Raw genomic sequence first — 19,409 nt, forward strand, 5'->3', positions numbered from 1 at the left:
GGCCCTGGCAATTACAGGGGACTAAACCTAGCAGAACCTGAAGGGACTAATACAAAAATAAGGTCTTCTTAATCTACAACTGGCATGTTCTCACAGATCTTTTCCCTAACTAAACTGGGAGCGGTAACTACAGCCAGTTATTTCTGGTCCAGACACTGGGCTGACAAGGCCTGGCACAGAGCAACAGGCTGCTCAAACGAAAAGCTTCCTACCCTCACTGCGGGCGTCGGGATGAGGAATGGCTTTGCAGTAGCCACCCTGCTTCCTGACTGCCCTGGCTCTGAAAAATCCTTCCTGGATTTAACTACCCTGTTCCCAGGAGGGCTGGCAGCTCACCTGCCTTCTCCGTTTGTTAAAGGATTGATGCATCTTTAACTTTTGCCCTGAAATTAGCATTTTCTATTCTTTCCAAGTGGGTTTAGGCCATACAGATCAATTATATCTCCAGCTTTCTGCTCTTGCCCTTACACGAGGAACTCTGCATGCAAACTCCCACGCTGAACAGAGCCCACGTTGTGTAACAGAGACAGAAACAGGACAGTTCGAAAAAAACAAAAAGGAAAGAAGAAGTTCCCTTTTCTTTGCAGCAGCAGTTTTACTGCCTCATGTCAGCTCTGCTCCTGTTACAAGCTTATCCCAAGGTGGCTTACAACTCCTCAAGCGAGCACGTGTACCTTTAGACTTTCATTAACCCAGAACTCTAGTGCACTCCACCTCTCCTTCTCCCAGTGCTTATCTGACTTATAAGTAACCTTTGCTGGTATGACAAAGCACTTGCTTTCTTACTGCTGCCGCAAGCCAGTGACATAAAATGTTCTCCTCCATATTTAATAATTGATCTGAAAAAGTTCAATATTAAAGGAGGAATAGACAGAGAAGTCACCTACATAACCATCCACATGAAGCAAGACCAGAGATTGCCAGTGAGCCCTGGTTAGTTAGTTAATTAGCAGGAATCCCTCACATACAAGTGACTTCACATTCACTACTTGGTGCAGCTTGTGGAGGAGATCCCCTTGGCTGCTCTCGCCCTCCCTGCGTCTCTGGAGATCACACAGCCCCATTTTGCAACTCCTTCTCTTCTACCCAAGCCTCAGCACCGTTACAGTTACTGGTTTCACCCTGGTCCTCCTAGCTGGCCAAAACAACCCCCCCAGCTTTGTGTCCATTGCAAACAAATCACACTCCACCTCCTAGACATCAGATATTAGCAGGAATTCAGACGCTGATATCTGAGGCTTACGAGCTGCCTGCAAACCTTCCTCTGTTCCCTCCCAGCACTCGAGGGAAGGCGCACGGCATTTCTCTCCATTTACATTGCTCTCACCAACACCTTTACTAAGATGGTCTCAAACCGCCTGTGGGCGGTGATGACTGTTTGTTTCTTCCTTCCCTTTGCCATGTGCTCTTGACTGATAACTTAATCTGTCCCTTTTCTTGCCCTGCTAGTCATGGATAGACAGAGTAAGCAACAGAGATATCCCCAAAAGGCCACACATCCCATCAGCATCACTTCTGCAGGGAGGACAGCACTCCAGCCTGAGGCTCCCAAGTCACAAGTCACATCCTTAGAAATCAGTCCTGGACAGACTTGGGAGGCTCTCTGCAGTTTTCACACTCCTTCTCAATCGTTTTCATCCATCTTTCCCTCACAATCTCCTCTTGGTGTGGCATGGGATCTTAAACACTGACTTCTGACGACATCTCCATGAGGCAGGCACAGGCACACAGCTTCACCCACAGCATCAAGGCTTTTTGGGCTCTCCATAAAGATAAATTCATAGGAAACAGATGTGGGTGAGAGGTTAAACTCAGGAAAACAAGGAGGGGAAAAAAAAGAGTGACAAAGTAGTAGTGGTTTCCCTGTGTCAGCACTCTACAGAGATAGCTCAGCTGTGGAGCGAAAAAAGGGTGGAGGGACATGGACAGTGCAGCGACCTTGTAACTTCTGGCCGCACACGTTAAAGAGCCTGTCAACCCTCCCCACAAAGAGATCACAAAACAGAAGTATTCAGCATTTAAAACTGGATGAGATGAATTACTGTTAATGTTTTGACGTGTACAGTTGCAACATAACCCCAAGGAGCTCCCACAGCATACGCCTGCTAACAGACCCTCCGATGGCATGCATGATGAGCAACACCACCAGGAGGCAAAGAGGACACAGCTCGGAAACAGCAAGGAAACCCAGCCCTCTCTGAAGACTTGCTGCAGCCAGGAAGGCTGGGAACAGGGCACAAAACTTCAGTCCCTGCTTGTACCAGCCACCTTGTTTACAGCTGCTCATCGCCAGCTCCAAGGAGGGGCCAGGCAACAGTGCTATGTGGAAATACAAATTGTTTGTGAAAATAGAAGCAGCCCCTGAGCAACAAGAGAAGATCCACTGAGGCGTAATGGAAATGATTTGAGCAGCCCTTGGCACCCTGACATCCTATGATCCTTTGAGCCACCTCCATAAATAGAACATTTTGGAGGGGCTGCAGGTGTGTGCAGCAGGCACAAGGTCCAGCCGAGAGCAGTCTCATTGGGGAGCACAGATTCATGTGCCAGCAGGTCACCAGCACAGGAGAGCAAGTGGTAACATATGACATGCACCTAGGAGGAGATTAATGGGCAGAGAACCTGCCTAACTACTCACCTACCTAATGCACCTCGTTACAGCAAACAGCAGTTTCCCTCAATCACAGCTCAGATCCTGTTCCAGATCAGTGCACACCACACTATTGGGGAAAGTCTCCTACGTGCCTGGCTCCATCTGCAACAGTGCTTTGGGGAAGGGCTGTCTCTGTGCCGACAGTGGTGCCCTCCCCAAATTCTCCTGCCAAGTCCACCTGCATGCAAGCATGCCAGGTCTACATGCAAGAGTGCCACCTGGGTAAGCCAGCAGCACAGGCGCAGTCCATGTATGCTCACCACTGTCTCACTGTCAAGCTAGAAGAAGCCACAAGTCTTTATCAGCAATTACAAGAACATACTGCCTATTTGTACAGCGCTCCCCCTACAAGCAGCAGGATTTCTACTGCCCAATTAGTAGTTCAAGTTACTATTTAAAGAATGACAGCTTAGGTGAGAGGAAGGCTGCCTCGGTAATCATTTATGTCAAGCTCATCACTGGGATTTGTTCAGGCTGTTACTGGAACATTTAGTCATCCTTTCTCCCAAATTAAGTGCTGTAGGTTTCATGAGAGGGTCAATCATTAACTACTCTTTGCTGACCTCTTCAAATCCCAGGCACACACCATGTTACCAGAGGAACGAGTCTGGCTTTTTCAAGAGTGACTGCCATCTCAGACAGCAGAGAGGTTTCCTTTCATCTTGTTTCATGGATCAGACTGAGCCAAGCAGGCAAGACACCCTCAGCCGCCCTGGCAATAGTTCTGTGGGACACAGCCTGCACAGCCTCACCTTCCTTCTTTTTTTTTTTTTTTAATTAAAAAAAGAAAAAAAAAAAAGAGGGGAGAGGGAGAAAGAAATCAGGGCCAAAGAGTCTGGGAGCATTGGTTAAAAAAAAAAAAAAAATCACAGTGAAAGACATGTGCAAACAACTGATCTGCAGTCTGCCCACATAAGAACATGTTTTCTCTTTTCAGGATGGTGTCATACTTCTGGGAACTGGGAGGAGATGTTCTTACTTTATACCACTGCAAATGCAATTTATTCGGGTTTCCCTCTCTGCCTGTCCATCCACTTGCACTTCCAGGACCCCCTCTCTGGGCACCCAGCTGAAAGCCTGGTAACTGAGGTACAGTCTCCAGTTAAAACTCCCATTCTCTCCCCAGCTGCGGTTTCATTTTGCAGCAATTCTCACCTGGGGCCGGCACCTTCCCATGCAGCTCTCCAATACTACCAACAGCTGCTAATCAACACAGCATGTTTCCTGTAGAAATTGAACATTTACCACGTTTACTCTTTTCCTGTTTACAGGGTTGCACGCGCAGCCTTTCCACAAGTCATCATCACATCTTACCAGCTTGGAAGGGACCTTCAGACTGCAAGTTCCCCACCACAGACCCCAAAGAAATAAAAGCAAACAGCTGTAAGGCAGCACCTTCCTCCTATGCCCGTGTCAAGGCGTGTTAACCTGCCGTAAGTGAATTAGTTTATCGTCCCTTTGGTTTTCTGCAGGCCTGTCTTAGAGGAAGGCCCTCTGTCCAACTGGCTCCTTATCTCTGCTCTTTGTGAGCAGATTATTAAGTTCAAGATTTTTTTTGTTTTAAAAGACCCAAGCCTTGAGCTCCCCAATCCCAGTAACATCGCAGCAATGCAAGACCCTGAACAGATCAAGTTCCCCAACAGCTGATAAAGCCCGAATCCTGATAAAGACTGTGGAATCAGCACTTGCACCGAATAAAAGATGCTGCTTCAGTTGGTTAAAGGCCAAGTAGTAGTGTAGTAAAATTAAAATGGGAACAAAGTGCCACTACCAGACGCCTTGTCAGCAAATTTCAAACATACCTCTCAGGATGTGGCCAAACCTGCCGCCCAGAACGGGTACAACCCCCCCACTCAAACCCTGTTACACAACTCCTTTAAAAATATTTGTTATTTTGATGTGGATTTTTTTCTAGGTGTCCATTTCCACCCTCATGCAACCGAGTTAGAGTCTGGAGGACCCCACACATTTGCACGGTGGCTGAGTAAAATCCAATACCAGAAGCCAAAGGCAGGCAGGGAAAGGGGGGGGGATTCAACAGGAAGACAAGGAGCCCTTCATGAATTGCAGTCACTTTCTGGGCAGCTGCTGCTACCTTCAGAGACGAGCCTGCAGAAGGGACAAGGTCTAGTTTTCTCTTTCGTTGGAAGGCATCACAAAGTGCAAGAGCTTTTGCTGACAAACGAAAAGCCCTGCCAAGAACCTTTGGCTCATTAGGAAAAGTCTTTTTTTTTTGCAATACTTACATGCACACAGCAGCATTAGGAACAACTGCCCAAAGGCTACTAGTTATAATTTGTTTGCACCAACCTTCCAGCCAAGTACCCACTCAGGCTGCAGGATTCAATAGGTTATGCTGAGAAAGGCAACCACTGGGCCATCCTAATCCCAGCAAAGGTCAAACTCAGCTTGGTGCCAGTCATTCAGCGACCGCTGCAGGGAGCTGCGAGGGAGTCTGCTCTCCCCACCCTTGGCACTAGGACTCTTCCCTACCAAATCGCTGAGATTATTACAATGAGGACAAAAACAGAGAAAGGAAAGTGAGTAAGCATGGATGAACGAGGAAACCAGCATAACTGGTCCTCCATGCTCATCACAAGCCATCACCGAGTTCAGCAGTGATGGCCAGATATTTGAGGACAACGAGAACATTTAACTACATAAATTTCTTTTCAGCGATTAAGTTCTCCTGCCTCAGGGCACAGGTTGGTCACTGGGACGAAGAAATTGCCCCCAGGACAGCGATTTCACCACTGTCCAAACATTTGCATCTTCCCCGCGATCTGTGGCACAGGCACTCCCACAAAGACAGCCAGACAGACCACAGATTGGCAAACATGGGTGAGAAGCCAAGGTGAATCTCACTGATTTGGGGCAAAGGCAGATGAATTGAAAGCAATCAAAGCAAAGAGTAGGAGGTGGGCCCCAAGTGAAGCAAGGCTCTTGTCAGCAGGGCACATGTCAGGAAGCAGATAGGAAAATGTCTGCTTTCGGAGACAGTCAGCATTTGCTTATCACCTATCATGTGATTTATCTTGGTGGCAGAAAGCCTCCACCTGATAGGTTTAACGAGATCTCTTACACAGGCCCATGACAAAGTCACCATGGCTTGGCGAGAACAGAGCAGCCTTGAACAGAAGTCCTAAACAGTCTCCAGCTGCTCAGGACTCTCCCTCACGCAGTCTGGAGCACCACTGGAGACCTAAGCGGCACGGACACGCTTGGAAGCATTGCACTATGAGCAAAGGATAGGAAGGAGATTAAGCAGCCAAGCAAGAGTTGGTAGAAGACTCAAACACGTGCATATTTGCCAGGTGCAGCAACCCAGGCTCTGCAAGACTGAGGCAGCCACCACCCACAGGCACACAAAGCAGAAGAGAAGACCGCAACAAGCAGCTGACGAATGAGGGGAAAAAAAAAACCAAACCAAAACCGAAGTATCATCACAACTACTCACAGTCACTTTTTGCTTGGACTTTGTTTCCCCACATTTCAGACCTCCCCCGCTATTCTCAGCCGTTACCCACTGAGAGCTCTGGGGTCCATGCTCTTATTTCCACCTCTTTCTTCCCCTACTGCTTCCTGCTCCACCTCCATGCTCACCAGCCCTGAATGGGCTCATCCACCATCACACATCTCTGGACAGAGCCCAAACACCTAGCTCCTGCCTCTCTTCACTCTGCTATTCCCTTCTCTGAGCACATGCAAACCTTCTGTCATTAAAGCAACTTTCCAAATCCACGCCACACCTTTACCCTCAGGTTCCTTTTAACTCTGCTGTCCACCCTACCACACTGTGGGATTCCCCAGACCACAATCCTCTCCGTGCCCAGGCTGGGGATATATGTCCACCTACATGTTGTTCTTCCCAGGGTTACCCTTCCCGCACCACAAGATTGCCTCCTTCCCTGCAAGGCTGTGTCTGCAACACGGACAACCGCTTCCTCTGGCTGGGCCAGAAGGTGGATCTCAAGCCCTCAGAGACACAGCCTGGTTTGAGCACGTTCCCAGGTGTTTGAGGAGGGAGAGTAGCATCAGTAGCATTTACTTCCGCAACTTCTCAACAGCAGCACTGGACTCCCCCAGTCTCATTTTCACCCATGCTCTTTTCTTTCCTACCACTAAGGAAAGAATGCCCATAGTTTCCTCCTACAAACTCATGACACCCTCCTCACAAATCATTATCTTTCAGAACCCATCAGGCCTTCCCTTGCAGAGATCAGCCGGACCACCATACAGCGGAAGAACTCATGGCCAAGTGGAAAAGGCTGTCCAGAAAAGCTGTACCTAATGTCTTTAAGGCTTCTTTTCCAATCACTCTGCAAAGCAACAGCAACTACAGGCACATTAACACCATCACAAGGATGCCATCGGTTTTGGAAAGGAGCGCATATCCCTTCCTTCTACCCCAGGACTGACCTGGAGCTCAGCCCTACTCTAGCCAGTTCCACACCACCCTAAGACAGGGAACCGTACCAGCAAACCTCAGCAGCAACTTACTCACATAAGTCTCCAGAGCATCCTTACCCGACTCGTGGCACAGGTAGGAATAAAACCCTTCTGCTTTCAGCATGATGAGGAGGGACCCCCAGCCCAGCAGGACAGCAGAGAAGAGCAGGTTCTCAAAGATGGCTGTGAATGCCATCCACCAGCGCCGGCGATGGGCGGTAGCAAGCGTGGGTGCCATTGCCGCGTGGGAAGATGGCCTTGTTCAGAGTCTCAACCTGCAGGGACCAGAAGAACATCCAGTGAGTCCACAGACACAGCACATACTGCTCAGAGAGTGCAAAAAAGCATGGTTTAAGAGGAGATCTCTCTATTGGAACGCAAGCAAACCTGCCTGCTGAATGTAAGGCACTCAAGTGTAAAACTTGTTTTTGCAGGTACCAGCTCGCCAAGTTACCTGGAGGGATGGGGGAACACAGGTGCCCTTGGAGCAGCCCCTCCAGTGCACACACCATGCGACAGAGGAGCGTTCAAGGACTCTGTTCCACTTCCCGAGCAACAGGTATGAAAATGCAGCAAATATCAAGTGCCCGGAGCCCACTGCCTCATCACCTGTACAGGGCAGGTGGCCCATTTGTACAGCAGTGAGAAAACACGTGCCAGAGCAGGGGGCCTCAGCCAGCACCCCAAACTCCCAGCTGCTCGCAGGCAGAGGCTGGGACGGGAGAGGCAGCCCCACAGCCCTAATGGTGGCTTTAGTGACCCACCAGGTCTGCTCTGCCCCATGCAGGAGCACAGATCTGCTCTGTAAGGTGAGCATGGGTCCTATATGTGCCATGGGTCCTATATATGCAGCTTATACCACAGACGGCTCATCAAGGAGCACTTTCTGCTAACCGCCAGACCACCCAGCTGGGAGACAAGGCAGGCTGCATCCTGCCCCGTCCTAACTGTGCAGGCAGCCAGGTGCACTGGCCGGGACAGCCCACGGCACGTGCTGCTCCACCTCAGCACACTGGCATCCCCAGGCTGCCCCACAGATGCTGCAGCCGGATTAACTGTCTCCAGCTCCACCTGTCCCCATCCCTGGGGCCCAGGAGAGCAAGCAGCAGATTCAGGAGCAGACCTGGCTGGCTGAGGGGAGCCCAGAGGTGCGCAGCACCGGGGCCAACCCTAGGCCATAAGGCAGGTGGCCATTTTAGACAAGCTGAGCCTTTTCCCAGCCCCGATCAGGCGCTATGGGGAAATCAGCTGGCTACACACCACAGTCCAAGACAGTTTCTCAGAGCTTTCCATAGGGCAGAGGCCCCAGCCCTGGGCTGCTTGGGGGGGTCTGGCTCAGCTCCCTGCAAAGGTGCCAGGAGGACAGGACCACCCTCCAAGCCACAGAAGCTGATGCAGAGACCCCTGCCCCAGGAAGCCAGCCTGCAGCTGTGCCCCCCCATGCACACCCACCCACCGCGCAGGCCCACTCCTCCAGCGCAGCCCACGACGCATTTCCTCCATCGCCTCCTCTTCCTCATCCCTGCACCCGCATGCCCCCTCCCCAGTCCCACACGTCCTTCCTCAGCACAGATCCACAGATCCCCTCTGTGGCGAGAGATGCAGCCCACTCTCTCCCCTACCGGTCACCCCCCCCCCATGCACTCCACTCTCCCCCAACACACCCCTCTCCCTACCTGCCACCCCCACCATGCACTCCCCTCATCAATACCCCATGCACCCAGCTCTCCCAAAACAGCCCTGCTGCATCCTGCTCTCTCCTTCCTCGACCGGTCCCCCAGTGCGCCCTGCTCCCTACCCACAAATCACCCCCACGCACCCAGCTCTTCCCCATCAATCCCCCTCTTCCTCCAACACATGCCACTCCCACGCACGAATCCCCCTCTGCACCCCACTCTCCCCCGACCAACCCCCCGATAACACCCTGTTCTCTCCCAACGCGCCCCTCCCTCCCCACAGCCCCCCTCACGCGCCCCGCTACCCCCCCCCCCCCCCCGGAAGGAACCCCCCACCCCACGCAAACCTCACCCCGCTCTCCCCCATGCAAAGCACCCCACGCACCCCGCTCTGCCCCCACGCAAACCCCACCCCGCGTGCACCCCCTCCCGCGCCCCACGCAAACCCTCAGCACCCCCCAAAATCCCTGTGCACCCCCTCCCCAGCCCCCCCGCACCCACCGCTCACCCTCCGCCGCGCCGCCGCGGTCCCACCCGGGGTTTTTATCCGTCCTCCGGAGCAAACAGGCGCCGCCGCTGATTGGTCGCCGCCCCGCCCAATCACCGCGCCCGTCGCGGGGCGCCGGGGCGCGTGCCGGGCTGCGCGCCACCCCGACACCCCCCCCCACCCCCCCCCGGTACCCTCCCTCCGGTACCCCCCCCCCCCCCTCCCGGTACCCCCCAAATCACCGGGCTGCATCTGGGCTCTCCCGCACGCGCACCCGGACGCAACAACCGTTGTTTCCGCGGCCGGAGCCCGCGGCGGCGCTGAGCACGGGGCAGAGCGGGAGAGTGGTGGGGGGGGAAACCCTCCGCGGGAACCGTGAAGCACACGAGCACCCCCCGCCGCTGCACGCTCCCCGCACCGCCGGGGACAGCGACACCCGAGCGGTGACGGGACTCGCCGCCCGCCAGGCAAAAAGAGGGAAAAGGGAGAAAAACGGGACACCGCCGGGAGGCGATGCCGGGCGCGGAGCGGGGTGAGGCCCGGCCGGCCCGCCCGCTCCACCTCCCGGCGCGGCGCGGTCCCGCAGGGACAGCGGGAAATTCCCCGCGGGGTTTGGTGCCGGCTGCTGCCGGTCTCCGCCGGCCCCGGGCGGCAGCCGGGGGAGCCGCACCGCGCTCGCCGCGGAACGGCTTTTCCTCGTACAGCCCCGGCCGAGCGCACGGAGCCATTTCGGTAACAGCACCCGCGTTATTTCTCATCCGCTACGGGCACCGGATCCCTCCTGCGAAGCCCACCCGCCCCGCTCCCCCGCCCGAGGAGGGAGCGGCGAAGCTGTCCCCCGTTAAAAGGCGGGGGGGGGGGGGCAGGCATTTTGGGAGCAGGCATCCAACGCGCAGCCTGCGCTGACCGCCGGCACGGCGCGGCTGGACGGGGGGCAACGGCCCCGCCGGACGCCCCGGCCCACGAGCACAGTCAGCTGCTTGGTGCAATAAAAGTAAAATCACTGCAAGCCACGAGAGCGGCTTTGCACCCGAGCTCTGCCCTCTTCTTACGTTAAATTATTTTGCAGAGCGTTCCTCTGCAGGATTTCTAGTCCTCATCAGGGAGGTCCTGGGCCAGAGGAGGTGGCCATATATCCCTGGAAATCACGATAGGGGATTTTTTTCTCGGCCAAAGAGGATGAAAACGGTGCTTGTGGCAGGTAAACATCTCTGAGTCGCTCAGCGGAAGCTGAGGGCCCGGACAGACGGACATGCAGCCACCGCTGCACCCCTGAGAAAGGGGCAGGCTGCGGTGGCTGGGAAGAGGAAACTCCTTGGCCTCGGCTGTCGGATAAGGGTCAAACGTTGCAACAGCTGGAAAGTGGATTTAAGCCAAAGCAGACAAACAAAAAAAAAATCCCAACGAAAACAAGGCAGCCTGGATCGGTGCCGTGTTTTTAGCAGAGGTAGAGGAAGGCTGAGACAGCACGAGGCCCCGGGAGACCTCAGCACCCAAACCCGGTCACTGCGTCCAAGAAACATGAACTGTGACGAGAAGGAGCATGAGGAGGGCTCAGAGGCTGTTCGGGGACACGGGAACCCTTTGCTACAGCGAGAGCATGAAGGGGCTCAGTTTTCCTATCCTAGAAGGAGAAAAGAAGCTATCAATCAGGTGATCTGCTCCATCTATAAATACACCTGGGGACTGAGTAAACATCATGGAGAGAAAAAAAATAAAGTGAAGCTGAAGAACAGCACTGGCACAAAGACACATTTATAGAAACTGGCCAGGAGTGAGTTTAGGCTGGAAGGGAGGTGACAGCTCCTTCCCGGCCATGCAGGGAGGTCCTCAGCAGGCTCGGACGGAGCCACTGGGGGGGATAAACGATGTGGTCCTCTTCAAAGGCAGAGCTCGGACAGTTTGGGAAAGGAGATGGCAAGGCTGTGGTGATGGGGGACAGAGCCCCGTGGCTGTGGGCGACGGCTCGAGCCTCCAGGAGGCCAAGAGCTGCCCCAGCAGAGAGCGCAGACGCCTCTTTGCTTACAGACAGGACCTGCACACGGGAACCGCTTCCCACCGGCTGGCTTCAAACCACTGCGGAGGGATTTGGAAAGTCAGAGATCCAGCACGGGAAGACGTTAACCCCTCCCTCACCCACCAGCTCTGGCTCGCAGACCTCCCGCATCCAGAATTAAAACCACGGCAAAGGCGGACCGAAGCATCCCTAACAAGAAGACACCAGCGCGACCACGCTGCAGGCGTGTGCATGGGCAGCCACGCGCTGAAAATCCACTGCTTGTTTTCCTTGCACCGCCCAGACAGGGTGAAGATGCTTCATCTTCAAGCAGGGGAAACATCCTACCTCACAGCTCAGCCCGTGAACATGAAAGGTTCTCGCAGCAGCAGCAGCGTTTTCTCAAAGCTGGGTGCTTGTTTCAACGTCAGGGAAGGCTGTTGGGTTGTTGTCAGCTATTTACATGCTGTACCCAGGGCAAACCGGCTCACGTGACATTCACTTCTGGCACAACGCTGCTCGGCTCACAGGCTGAAAATATCCAACCGATTAGGAAAAAATGGCTGCTTATAAATAAAATGTGGGACTGTCCCTGCCACTGTAGTAAAATAGTGTCAAAACAAAAACTAGCCTGTGCAGAACAGAGGTCTGGCCAGGCTGCTGCTCAGGTCTTGCCAGGTTGAGCATTTTTATTTGTATACCGGAATATTTGGTGTTATAATGACGGCGGTGGGTGATACCAGTGAAGGAAGGAGTGCTGCATGCTCTCTGCAAAACTGGAAGCTGGGGGACCGTGGGAATTCGGTGCCTTGCGCTGCGGAGAAGCACCCGCGAAAAGCCAAAAGGGAAAAAGCAAAACCCACTCTGTTTTCTGAAACACCCCAAACCCTAAACCCCAACTTAGCAGTGCCGGACCAGAAGGATTCACACAGAACTCCGCACGTGACGCGTGAGATGCAGCCTGCAACGTAGGTGCTCTGGACGCTCACAGCCCACTCGCATTCCCTCTGCCCTCCGGTCTCCGGCACTGCTCTGGGATCAGCTCCGTAAGTGAGAGTTCAGAATTCAACAGAACCAGAAAATTAAAAAAAAAAAAAAAAAAAAAAGAAAGCCTAAGGCTGCCGACAGTTTCCACACTTTGGAGAATACTTCTGACCATGTCTTCAGTTCGGAGGGCAGCTGAAAACCCAAATCCTGAAGGGTTTTGGCAACATTTAATTTTCATTCAGAGGCTTTCACGCCATGCGAAATAACAGAAAGATATACAAGAAACTTCTACCACTTAGATACATCTAAAACCAGTTCACGCTGCAAATCCTCTTTGGCACCTCGACCGCCTTGCATGGGCGGCAGAGCCCTCGCGCCCATCTCGCCCGCGCTGCCCAAGGTCCTCTGGCTGCGCTGGAGATGCTGCAGCACCTTCATCGCATCTCAGCCACCCGTGGTGACACGTTGCTGCAGCAGGAATGAGACGTGGGAGATGGCAGGAGCTTAGGGCACCCGCAGAAATGCCATTTTCCGTGCAGCTTTCGTCCTTATCAGGCCCAGCACAGCGCCAGGTGCACAGGTTGATGGTCACGGCCCAGCTGCCACGTTTGCTATTGCACAATTGCAGCTTGGTATCGCGTGGAGTTTAAAAGGCCATCGATGAACCCCATGCCGTGCCATGAGCCTTTTCATGTGCTACGCCTGTACGTAGAAACGAAGGCAGCCAGAGCCTGCCACAAAAGCCAGAGCCACACAGATAAACCCCTGCAGACCCAGATACCCTTTGAGATAAGCAGCTAAAATTAATTTTCACTGAAGCTGCTTGTGACAGCCCATCATCTCCCCAGCCCAGCTCCACAAAATAATCCCCTCCAGCAAGAAGCACCTTTACAGCAAGAGGCTCCGAGCAGCATTACAAGAGCTGGGACAGGGAAAGGTGAAAGCTGATGGGGTGAAACTGGTTTTTGCCCGTGCGTTTCCCAGCTGAGCCCCCAGCAGCCCCACTCCCGTTTACGAGGAGGATACGTGTCCCCAGGCCCAATGCCTACAGGGACTAGAAGGTGCCACCACTGCGTCCAGAGCATTGCTGTCCCTCTGGGCTGCGGCAGACGCAAAATGGGGCACTTAGGGCAGGGGGGAGCAGAAAACAGCCCTGAAGCACCGCAACCCCATGGGGCTGCCACCCACCGCTGCAGCTCTCAACAGCGCCCGTCCTGCCGGCTGTGCCGGCCAGCGAGGGTCCACACCAGCAACGTGGCGTGGAGGAAAGGGGGTCAATGGAAAGGCTCGATGCTTCTCCAGTTCACAGCTCGGAAGGCGACCTCGGCTCCCCCTGCACTGGGGTCGGAGGGGCCTCCTGGGCTCCCGCTGCCCCAGCCCGGGCGGTGGCGGCTCAGGTGGCCACAGGGGCGGCCGGCGGCTCCTTGGTGGGGCCGGGGGGTGAATCGGCACTGCCGCTGATCACATTCTCGTATTTCGGCTCTTCCTCCGGGGCAGCCTGTCCCTTCGTTTCGAGGCTGAGGACTAACTCAGGGCTTTTGCCCCTCTCCGTGGGACCTACAGCATCGCTGGCCCCATCCTGGGCCTCGGTGCTTTTCAGCGAGGGAGATGCGAGAAGGAAGGACTGTCTCTTCCCAGGGAGATGCTGGTGCTTGCCAGGGGATGGCTCGGCAGGAGCTCCTGGGACACTCTCCCTCTGCTTGCAGCTATTCACCGAGTCTCTGCACTGTGCCAGGGCCCGGCGGGGCGGTTTCTGGATGGCCTCGACGCTCCTCCTCACCTTGGGCTCCTCCTTCGCAGCCCACTTGCCCCTCTGCAAGCTGCCCAGCCGCTTAAGCACGGCCTGGACTGGTCCCTCGCCACCCCCCTCCGCCTTGGGGTCCTGCCCGGCCGTTCCCACCATCATGTAGATGGTGGTGACGTTGGGCTCCTTCCCCTTCGCCTCCCAGCTGCTGGATTTTGCAGCTGCTTCAAGTGCTTCCACTCTTTGGGCCACTTGCCTGGTGCCAGAGACCACCCGCCGGCGTCCCCCTGGGGTGGCCCGGGGCGATGGCCGGTGGCTTTCCTCCCCCTTGCCAAGGGGCTCGGGGCTCTCGTAGCAATCACTGGCTGGTCGTTCAGTGGGGGGCTCAGCTGCCACATCCCCCGGCGGTGGGGACAGCTTGGATGGGCCCCACGGGGTCTTGGGCTTCCGCCCAGGGCTGGGGGTCTCTGCCGCCCCAAATTTCGTCCCCTCAGCAAAGGACACAGAGGGCCGCTTGGCCTTGGCGATACTGGAGGTGCGGGGGATGGCGAAGGGCTGCGAGACGTCCTCGGAGTCGAAGGCGGAGGGGTCTGGGAGTGCCTCGCCAAGGGGGGACAGCCCGTCCTGCAGCTCAGCCCCCCCCAGCAGTGGTACGCCTGCGGGAGAAAGGGGTGAGGGTTATGGCTGCCAGACCTACCCCCCTGCCCAGGGACAAACTCGGGGACATCAGGACAGGGGCTGATGCAATAGGATTGTCCCTGGGAGCGTTTCCCTGGGAGGAGGTTGTGAAATGGGGTTGCCCACACCGGGCACGTCCCACCACACGAGGCCAAGCACGGCCCCGGTGTGTCCTTGCAGACAGAAAAATGAGGGTATGAAAATAATTGCTGCCTGCGCCCAGCACCCATCCCTGGGATGCCCAAAGTTAAAAAAAGGGCAGGATTGACCCCGGGCAGCCCAGAAGGGGCTGCTCCCAGAAGGAGCAGCCGCGGACGTCACCTTCTCTGGGAGGGACAGAATACTCGGGTCCCTCGTTGTCGGTGTCAAAGGAGGAGGAGAAGGAGCTGTCTGAAACCCACGCGGCCGACGGCGGCTCGATGAAGCTGGGGTTGAAGGGGATTTCCATGTCGTGGTGGGAAACTGGGGAAGAGAAGACACCCTGCTGAGCTCGGGCACCCCGGGGTGCTTGGGACTGGGGTGGGAGAGCAATGCCTGCCCCGAGCCCTGCAGTGGGGCGAAGGGAAGTACGGGTTCCCCCCTGCAAATGGTGACGATGCAAAAAGCACGGGGTGGGAGTGACACCCTGGAAGGGCTGTCGGCAGCTCTGCTTTTTTTTACCTGTGACTTTGGGAAGTTTGTAGCCACCCAGGGAAAAGCAAGGCATCATAGCGCTGAGGTTCGCCAGCACCCCCCGCACGTGGTGCTTCATCCGGGCCACCACATCGTCGTCCGGCACGGCCGCCCTGCACAGGGGAGATGGGTGTGAAGGGATGCGGGAGATGGGGTTTTGCATCGAAGGTTGCAAAATACAACAAATACCTGTCTCTAGCATCCGCTGGGCCAGCTCCACAGCAACAACAGGCGACGCAGAGCAGCAGCAGCAGGAGAGGGACGAGGATGGCGGCTGCCAGTGCCCCGTGGTCCTTAAAACCTGCATGGAGAAGATGGGTTGAGTTGGCGTGTCCTGTGGCTGCCGAGCCCATAGAGCTGCCCCACAAGGAGAGCGCAGGAGCTGGCAACCCGTGGCGGGGCCAGGAGGCTGTGTTGCAGCCTCCCAGCGCCTCCGTCCCAAGCAAGGATGTTACGGTCCCTTGACCACTGCCAAGGAGTAAATTTGAGGTTGCTCTCACTCAACACGCAGTCACCCCGTACGGGGTGGCAGGTCCCCCGGGAGCACTGGCAGGGCAAGGAACAGTTCACGCCAAAATATCCCTCCGGGCAGGTGTCGTTGCAGCTGGAAGAGAGAGGAAAAGAGGGGAAATGCCCCCAGGGACAGTGGGGCCCCGGCCCTGCCCCGCTCCCAGCATTACCTGGCTCCCCAGTAGCCCGCCTGGCAGATGCAAGCTCCTGACACGGGGTCGCAGCTCCCCGCAACGCACTCGGGGCAGAGGAGCTGGCATCCATCGCCAAAGGTGCCTGCGGGGCAGGAGCTGTTGCAGCTGCCAAGACAGAGAGCGAAGCATCAGCCCGCTGCACCCCAGAGCAGGGACCCCCCCCAGCAAGGACCGGTGGCCTGATCCTGGGCGTACCTGGGTCCCATCCAGCCGGGCTCGCAGTGTGGGCAGGACCCGGTCTCTGGGTCGCAGACCTCCCCGCGCCGGCAGCGGGGACATGGCTGGAGACAGTCCTCGCCGTGGAAGCCGGGCGCGCAGGGCTCCTTGCAGAGGGTCCCGTTCCAGCCGGGCTGGCAGGCCAGGCAGAACCCATCCACAGGCGAGCAGGGCTGGCTGCGCTTGCAGCTCCCACAGCTGCACGGGCAGAGGGACAGTGAGGTCTTGACACCCACCCCTGGTCCTCCCGAAACACAGGTTTCACCCCACACCGGCATTCAGCATCAGTTTGGATCAGGGGGAAATACTCTATAGCACTTAATGCACTGTGGTAGCGACAGGGCAGGAGACAAGCAGGGAGAGATGCTGCTTTATCGCCCTGGGGAGCGGTACCGAGGACAACCAGATTTTGGGGTGACACCAGCGCTTTCTGCTGGCATTAGCAGATGTTTCTTTCGGGGCAACACCGATGCTGCATCCGGCCAGCGATGCTCAACCCCCCCCCAGAACAGGTCTCCCTGCCCAGCCAAAGGGACAGACACGACTGTGATGACTTTCCCCCCCAGGGCTCACTGCAGCTCCCGGGTACCCGCAGGACACCCCCGCTGCCCCTGGCTCACCTGTGCACACACTGAGACCCATATTTCCCTGCCGGACAGGGGTCCCGGCAGCTCCTGCCCTGGTAGCCGGGGCTGCAGCTGCAGTGCCCGCTGAGGGGGCTGCAGGAGCCGTGCAAGCAGTCGCAGCGCCGCTGGCACGCCGGCCCCCAAAACCCAGCCTTGCATTCGCACTTGCCCGTCTCCTGGGTGCAGGGCGAGAGGTTGCAGGAGCATTTGAAGCTGCACCTCCTGCCCCACCAGCCCGGCAGGCAACGGCAGTGGCCGGTGAGAGGGTCGCAGTGGGAGCTGGCGGGGTTGCACTGACATTGCTTCTTGCAGGTGGGTGCCCACCAGCCCGGCTCGCAGCGGCAGGCGCCAGTGAGGGGGTCGCAGCGGCCGTGGGGGCCGCACTGGCAAGGGAACTGGCAGAGCTCTCCCCAGTGGTTGGGGTCGCAGGTGCAGTGCCCGCTTGCCGGGTCGCAGCGCCCATTGGGGTGGCACGGGCAGCTCCGCTTGCAGTCGGGGCCCCAGTACTGCTCGGGGCAGCCTGCGAAGGGAAGGAGACGGCGAGGATGGGGGTGATGGGGAAGCCCGGCAGCCCCCTGAGCACCCAGGCTGGCAAAGGGGATGGCGAGGGCTGAGCCCTGGGGAAATACTCACGGGAACTGCAGTCTGCTCCGAAGAAGCCAGGTCTGCAGAGGCAAACCCCGGGTCTCACGCACACCTCATCCGCCCCGCAGGCATCCTCCCCCTCGCACAGCGCTGTCGGCGGCAGGGCAGGCACGTCAGCGCACGACACCCCCCCCGGGCTCACACCACTCTGCCAGACCACCCGCCACCTGGCCACCTCCCGCCGAGGCAGCCTTCCCGGTGAAACCGCCATCCCGCTTCCCGCTCCATGCCTCCGGCCGAGCCGCAGCACCATTAGCGGCTTGCTCGGTGGGCGTTTGGGGGTCCCCATGGCGCAGGACCCCACTGCCGCTGCTCGGGGAGAGCTGTAGGGCTTCCCCCCAACACCCAGCGCCGTGGAGGAGCCACCCGGCCGAGCGCGGGGACCGAGCTTTGGGCTTCGTCGCCATCCATCACTCACCGACCGGGCACTCCCGCCCTTCCTGCTTCCAGCCGGGGCAGCACGCCAGGCCGGAGGGGAGCCTGTGGGAGAGACCCGGGGGCTGTCAGCCGGGACGGGGGGTGCCGGGGCCGGCGCGGGTTCGTATGTGGCTTCGCAGCTTCGGCTAAGGCGAAGCGAACGCGGGTGCTTGCCGTGGCTGGGCCCGGCGGGTGGGGAGGCGGCACGGCCCTGGGGGCGTCGCTCCGGAAGGAAACCAGCAAAATAGAAGGAAATTTAAGAGGCTGCAGCCCGAGCGGGCGGCGGGGCTGGGCGGTGGGGCAGGCCTGCCTGACTCTGCCAGGACTGCCGCTACGGAGCCTGTGCCGGGTCCCCGATGCTCTGGGAGCAGCTCAAAGCTTCGCCAGCAACTCAGAAAAAAGGCACTGAAGCGAAGGCAACCAAAGGCGCTGCCATTGATAGCAAGACCAATGGGAGAGGCAACGTAGCAGCAAAGTGGAGGGGACAGCAGCTCCAAAAGCCCTTTGGGGTTTGCTGTGCCTGTGTTTCCCACCTGGTGCACGATGAAAGTTTTGCCAACGCTCCCGCATCCCCCCGTTGCCCCGTGCACTGCAGGTGCATGAGAAATAACCCCTAGAGAAGGGATCTGGGTGCCCCAAATGCCTGTTCGTGCCCCAACCACGCTCCTCAGCATCACCCCAGTCTCGGCACCCGTGCAATGCCAGGCTGCAGATCTCTGTCTGTGGAAGGACAGACGGATGATGACCACCTGGGGCTACTGAGAGGCCCTGGGAGACGGAGGGGCACAAGCAGGGACCCCCCACGGCACCTACCTGCAGACGTTCCTGCCGTCGGGGTCGAGCTCCTGGGCAGAGCTCTGCACCCACAGCCACAGCTGGAGGCAGAGGATGGGCCGGGCGCTCCCCATCCCGGCGGGGCACGAGGGCCCAAGTCCCGGCAGCTCCCCAGCTCTGTGCCGGCGTCCGTCTGTCCCGTCCGTCTGTCCCGTCCCGTCCCTCCCGTGGTGCGGCCTCTTCCTCCCGCCAGCCTTGGGTTTCTTCCTGAGGAAATGCGGGAGGAGGTGCCCCGATCCAGACGTGAGGGGTGTGGCGGGGAGGGGGGAAGCAGGGAATGCCGCTGCACGGGCTATTTTTGGCCCTTGCTGCCACCCCGGTAGCAGAAACGGGTGGTCAGAGGCTCAGCTCGGACACGCAGGGGTTGGCACCCACCTGAACATCTCACCCGCAGTCATCCCGCTCTCCCTGTGCCATCCTCCATCGCCCCCAAAGCTGTTTTAGCCGACATCCCCCCAACCCACGTGAGACGTCCGCTGCCTCCCCCTGCCCTGACCCCTGTGATCTGCCCCAAGGCGCTGCCGACCCCTGGCAGAGGCTGAGAAGTGGGGTCCCCACATCCCCACCGGGGACACAGCGTGCCCCAGGCTGGCCTTTGAACCGCTGCTGGCCGCCATCCCACCTC

General features: G+C 57.5%; 2 protein-coding genes and 1 long non-coding RNA gene across 5 annotated transcripts in view; all 3 read right to left on the bottom strand.

Annotated features, from left to right (window-relative positions):
• The window catches only part of SLC43A2 (solute carrier family 43 member 2), a 34,506-nt gene extending 25,210 nt beyond the window's left edge, over positions 1-9,296 (bottom strand). For 2 of the 3 annotated variants that reach the window (XM_076354447.1, XM_076354445.1), the window contains exons 1-2: positions 9,280-9,296; positions 7,181-7,377 (exon numbers count right to left, since the gene is read on the bottom strand). In XM_076354447.1, the coding sequence (XP_076210562.1) occupies positions 7,181-7,340 (160 nt within the window). In that variant the 5' untranslated portion in view covers positions 7,341-7,377; positions 9,280-9,296. Of the gene's footprint in view, positions 1-7,180; positions 7,378-8,554; positions 8,571-9,279 lie in introns of those variants that run through there. The other variant, XM_076354446.1, reaches the window with a different exon arrangement.
• A 1,708-nt stretch (positions 9,297-11,004) lies between these two features.
• On the bottom strand, positions 11,005-11,731 carry LOC143168230 (uncharacterized). Its single transcript, XR_012996672.1, has 2 exons — positions 11,610-11,731; positions 11,005-11,341 (listed from the first exon to the last, which is right to left on the bottom strand). It is a non-coding gene; the product is annotated as an uncharacterized LOC143168230 (long non-coding RNA).
• A 727-nt stretch (positions 11,732-12,458) lies between these two features.
• Positions 12,459-18,909, bottom strand: SCARF1 (scavenger receptor class F member 1). Its single transcript, XM_076354743.1, has 11 exons — positions 18,764-18,909; positions 17,952-18,013; positions 17,522-17,623; positions 16,883-17,408; positions 16,242-16,460; positions 16,023-16,151; positions 15,843-15,946; positions 15,532-15,643; positions 15,331-15,455; positions 14,992-15,132; positions 12,459-14,648 (listed from the first exon to the last, which is right to left on the bottom strand). The coding sequence occupies exons 1-11, from the start codon at positions 18,856-18,858 to the stop codon at positions 13,642-13,644; spliced, it is 2,622 nt and encodes an 873-aa protein (XP_076210858.1). The 5' UTR covers positions 18,859-18,909; the 3' UTR covers positions 12,459-13,641.
• Positions 18,910-19,409: the final 500 nt, after the last annotated feature.

Source organism: Aptenodytes patagonicus, chromosome 17 (assembly GCF_965638725.1).
Source record: "Aptenodytes patagonicus chromosome 17, bAptPat1.pri.cur, whole genome shotgun sequence".
NCBI lineage: Eukaryota > Metazoa > Chordata > Aves > Sphenisciformes > Spheniscidae > Aptenodytes > Aptenodytes patagonicus.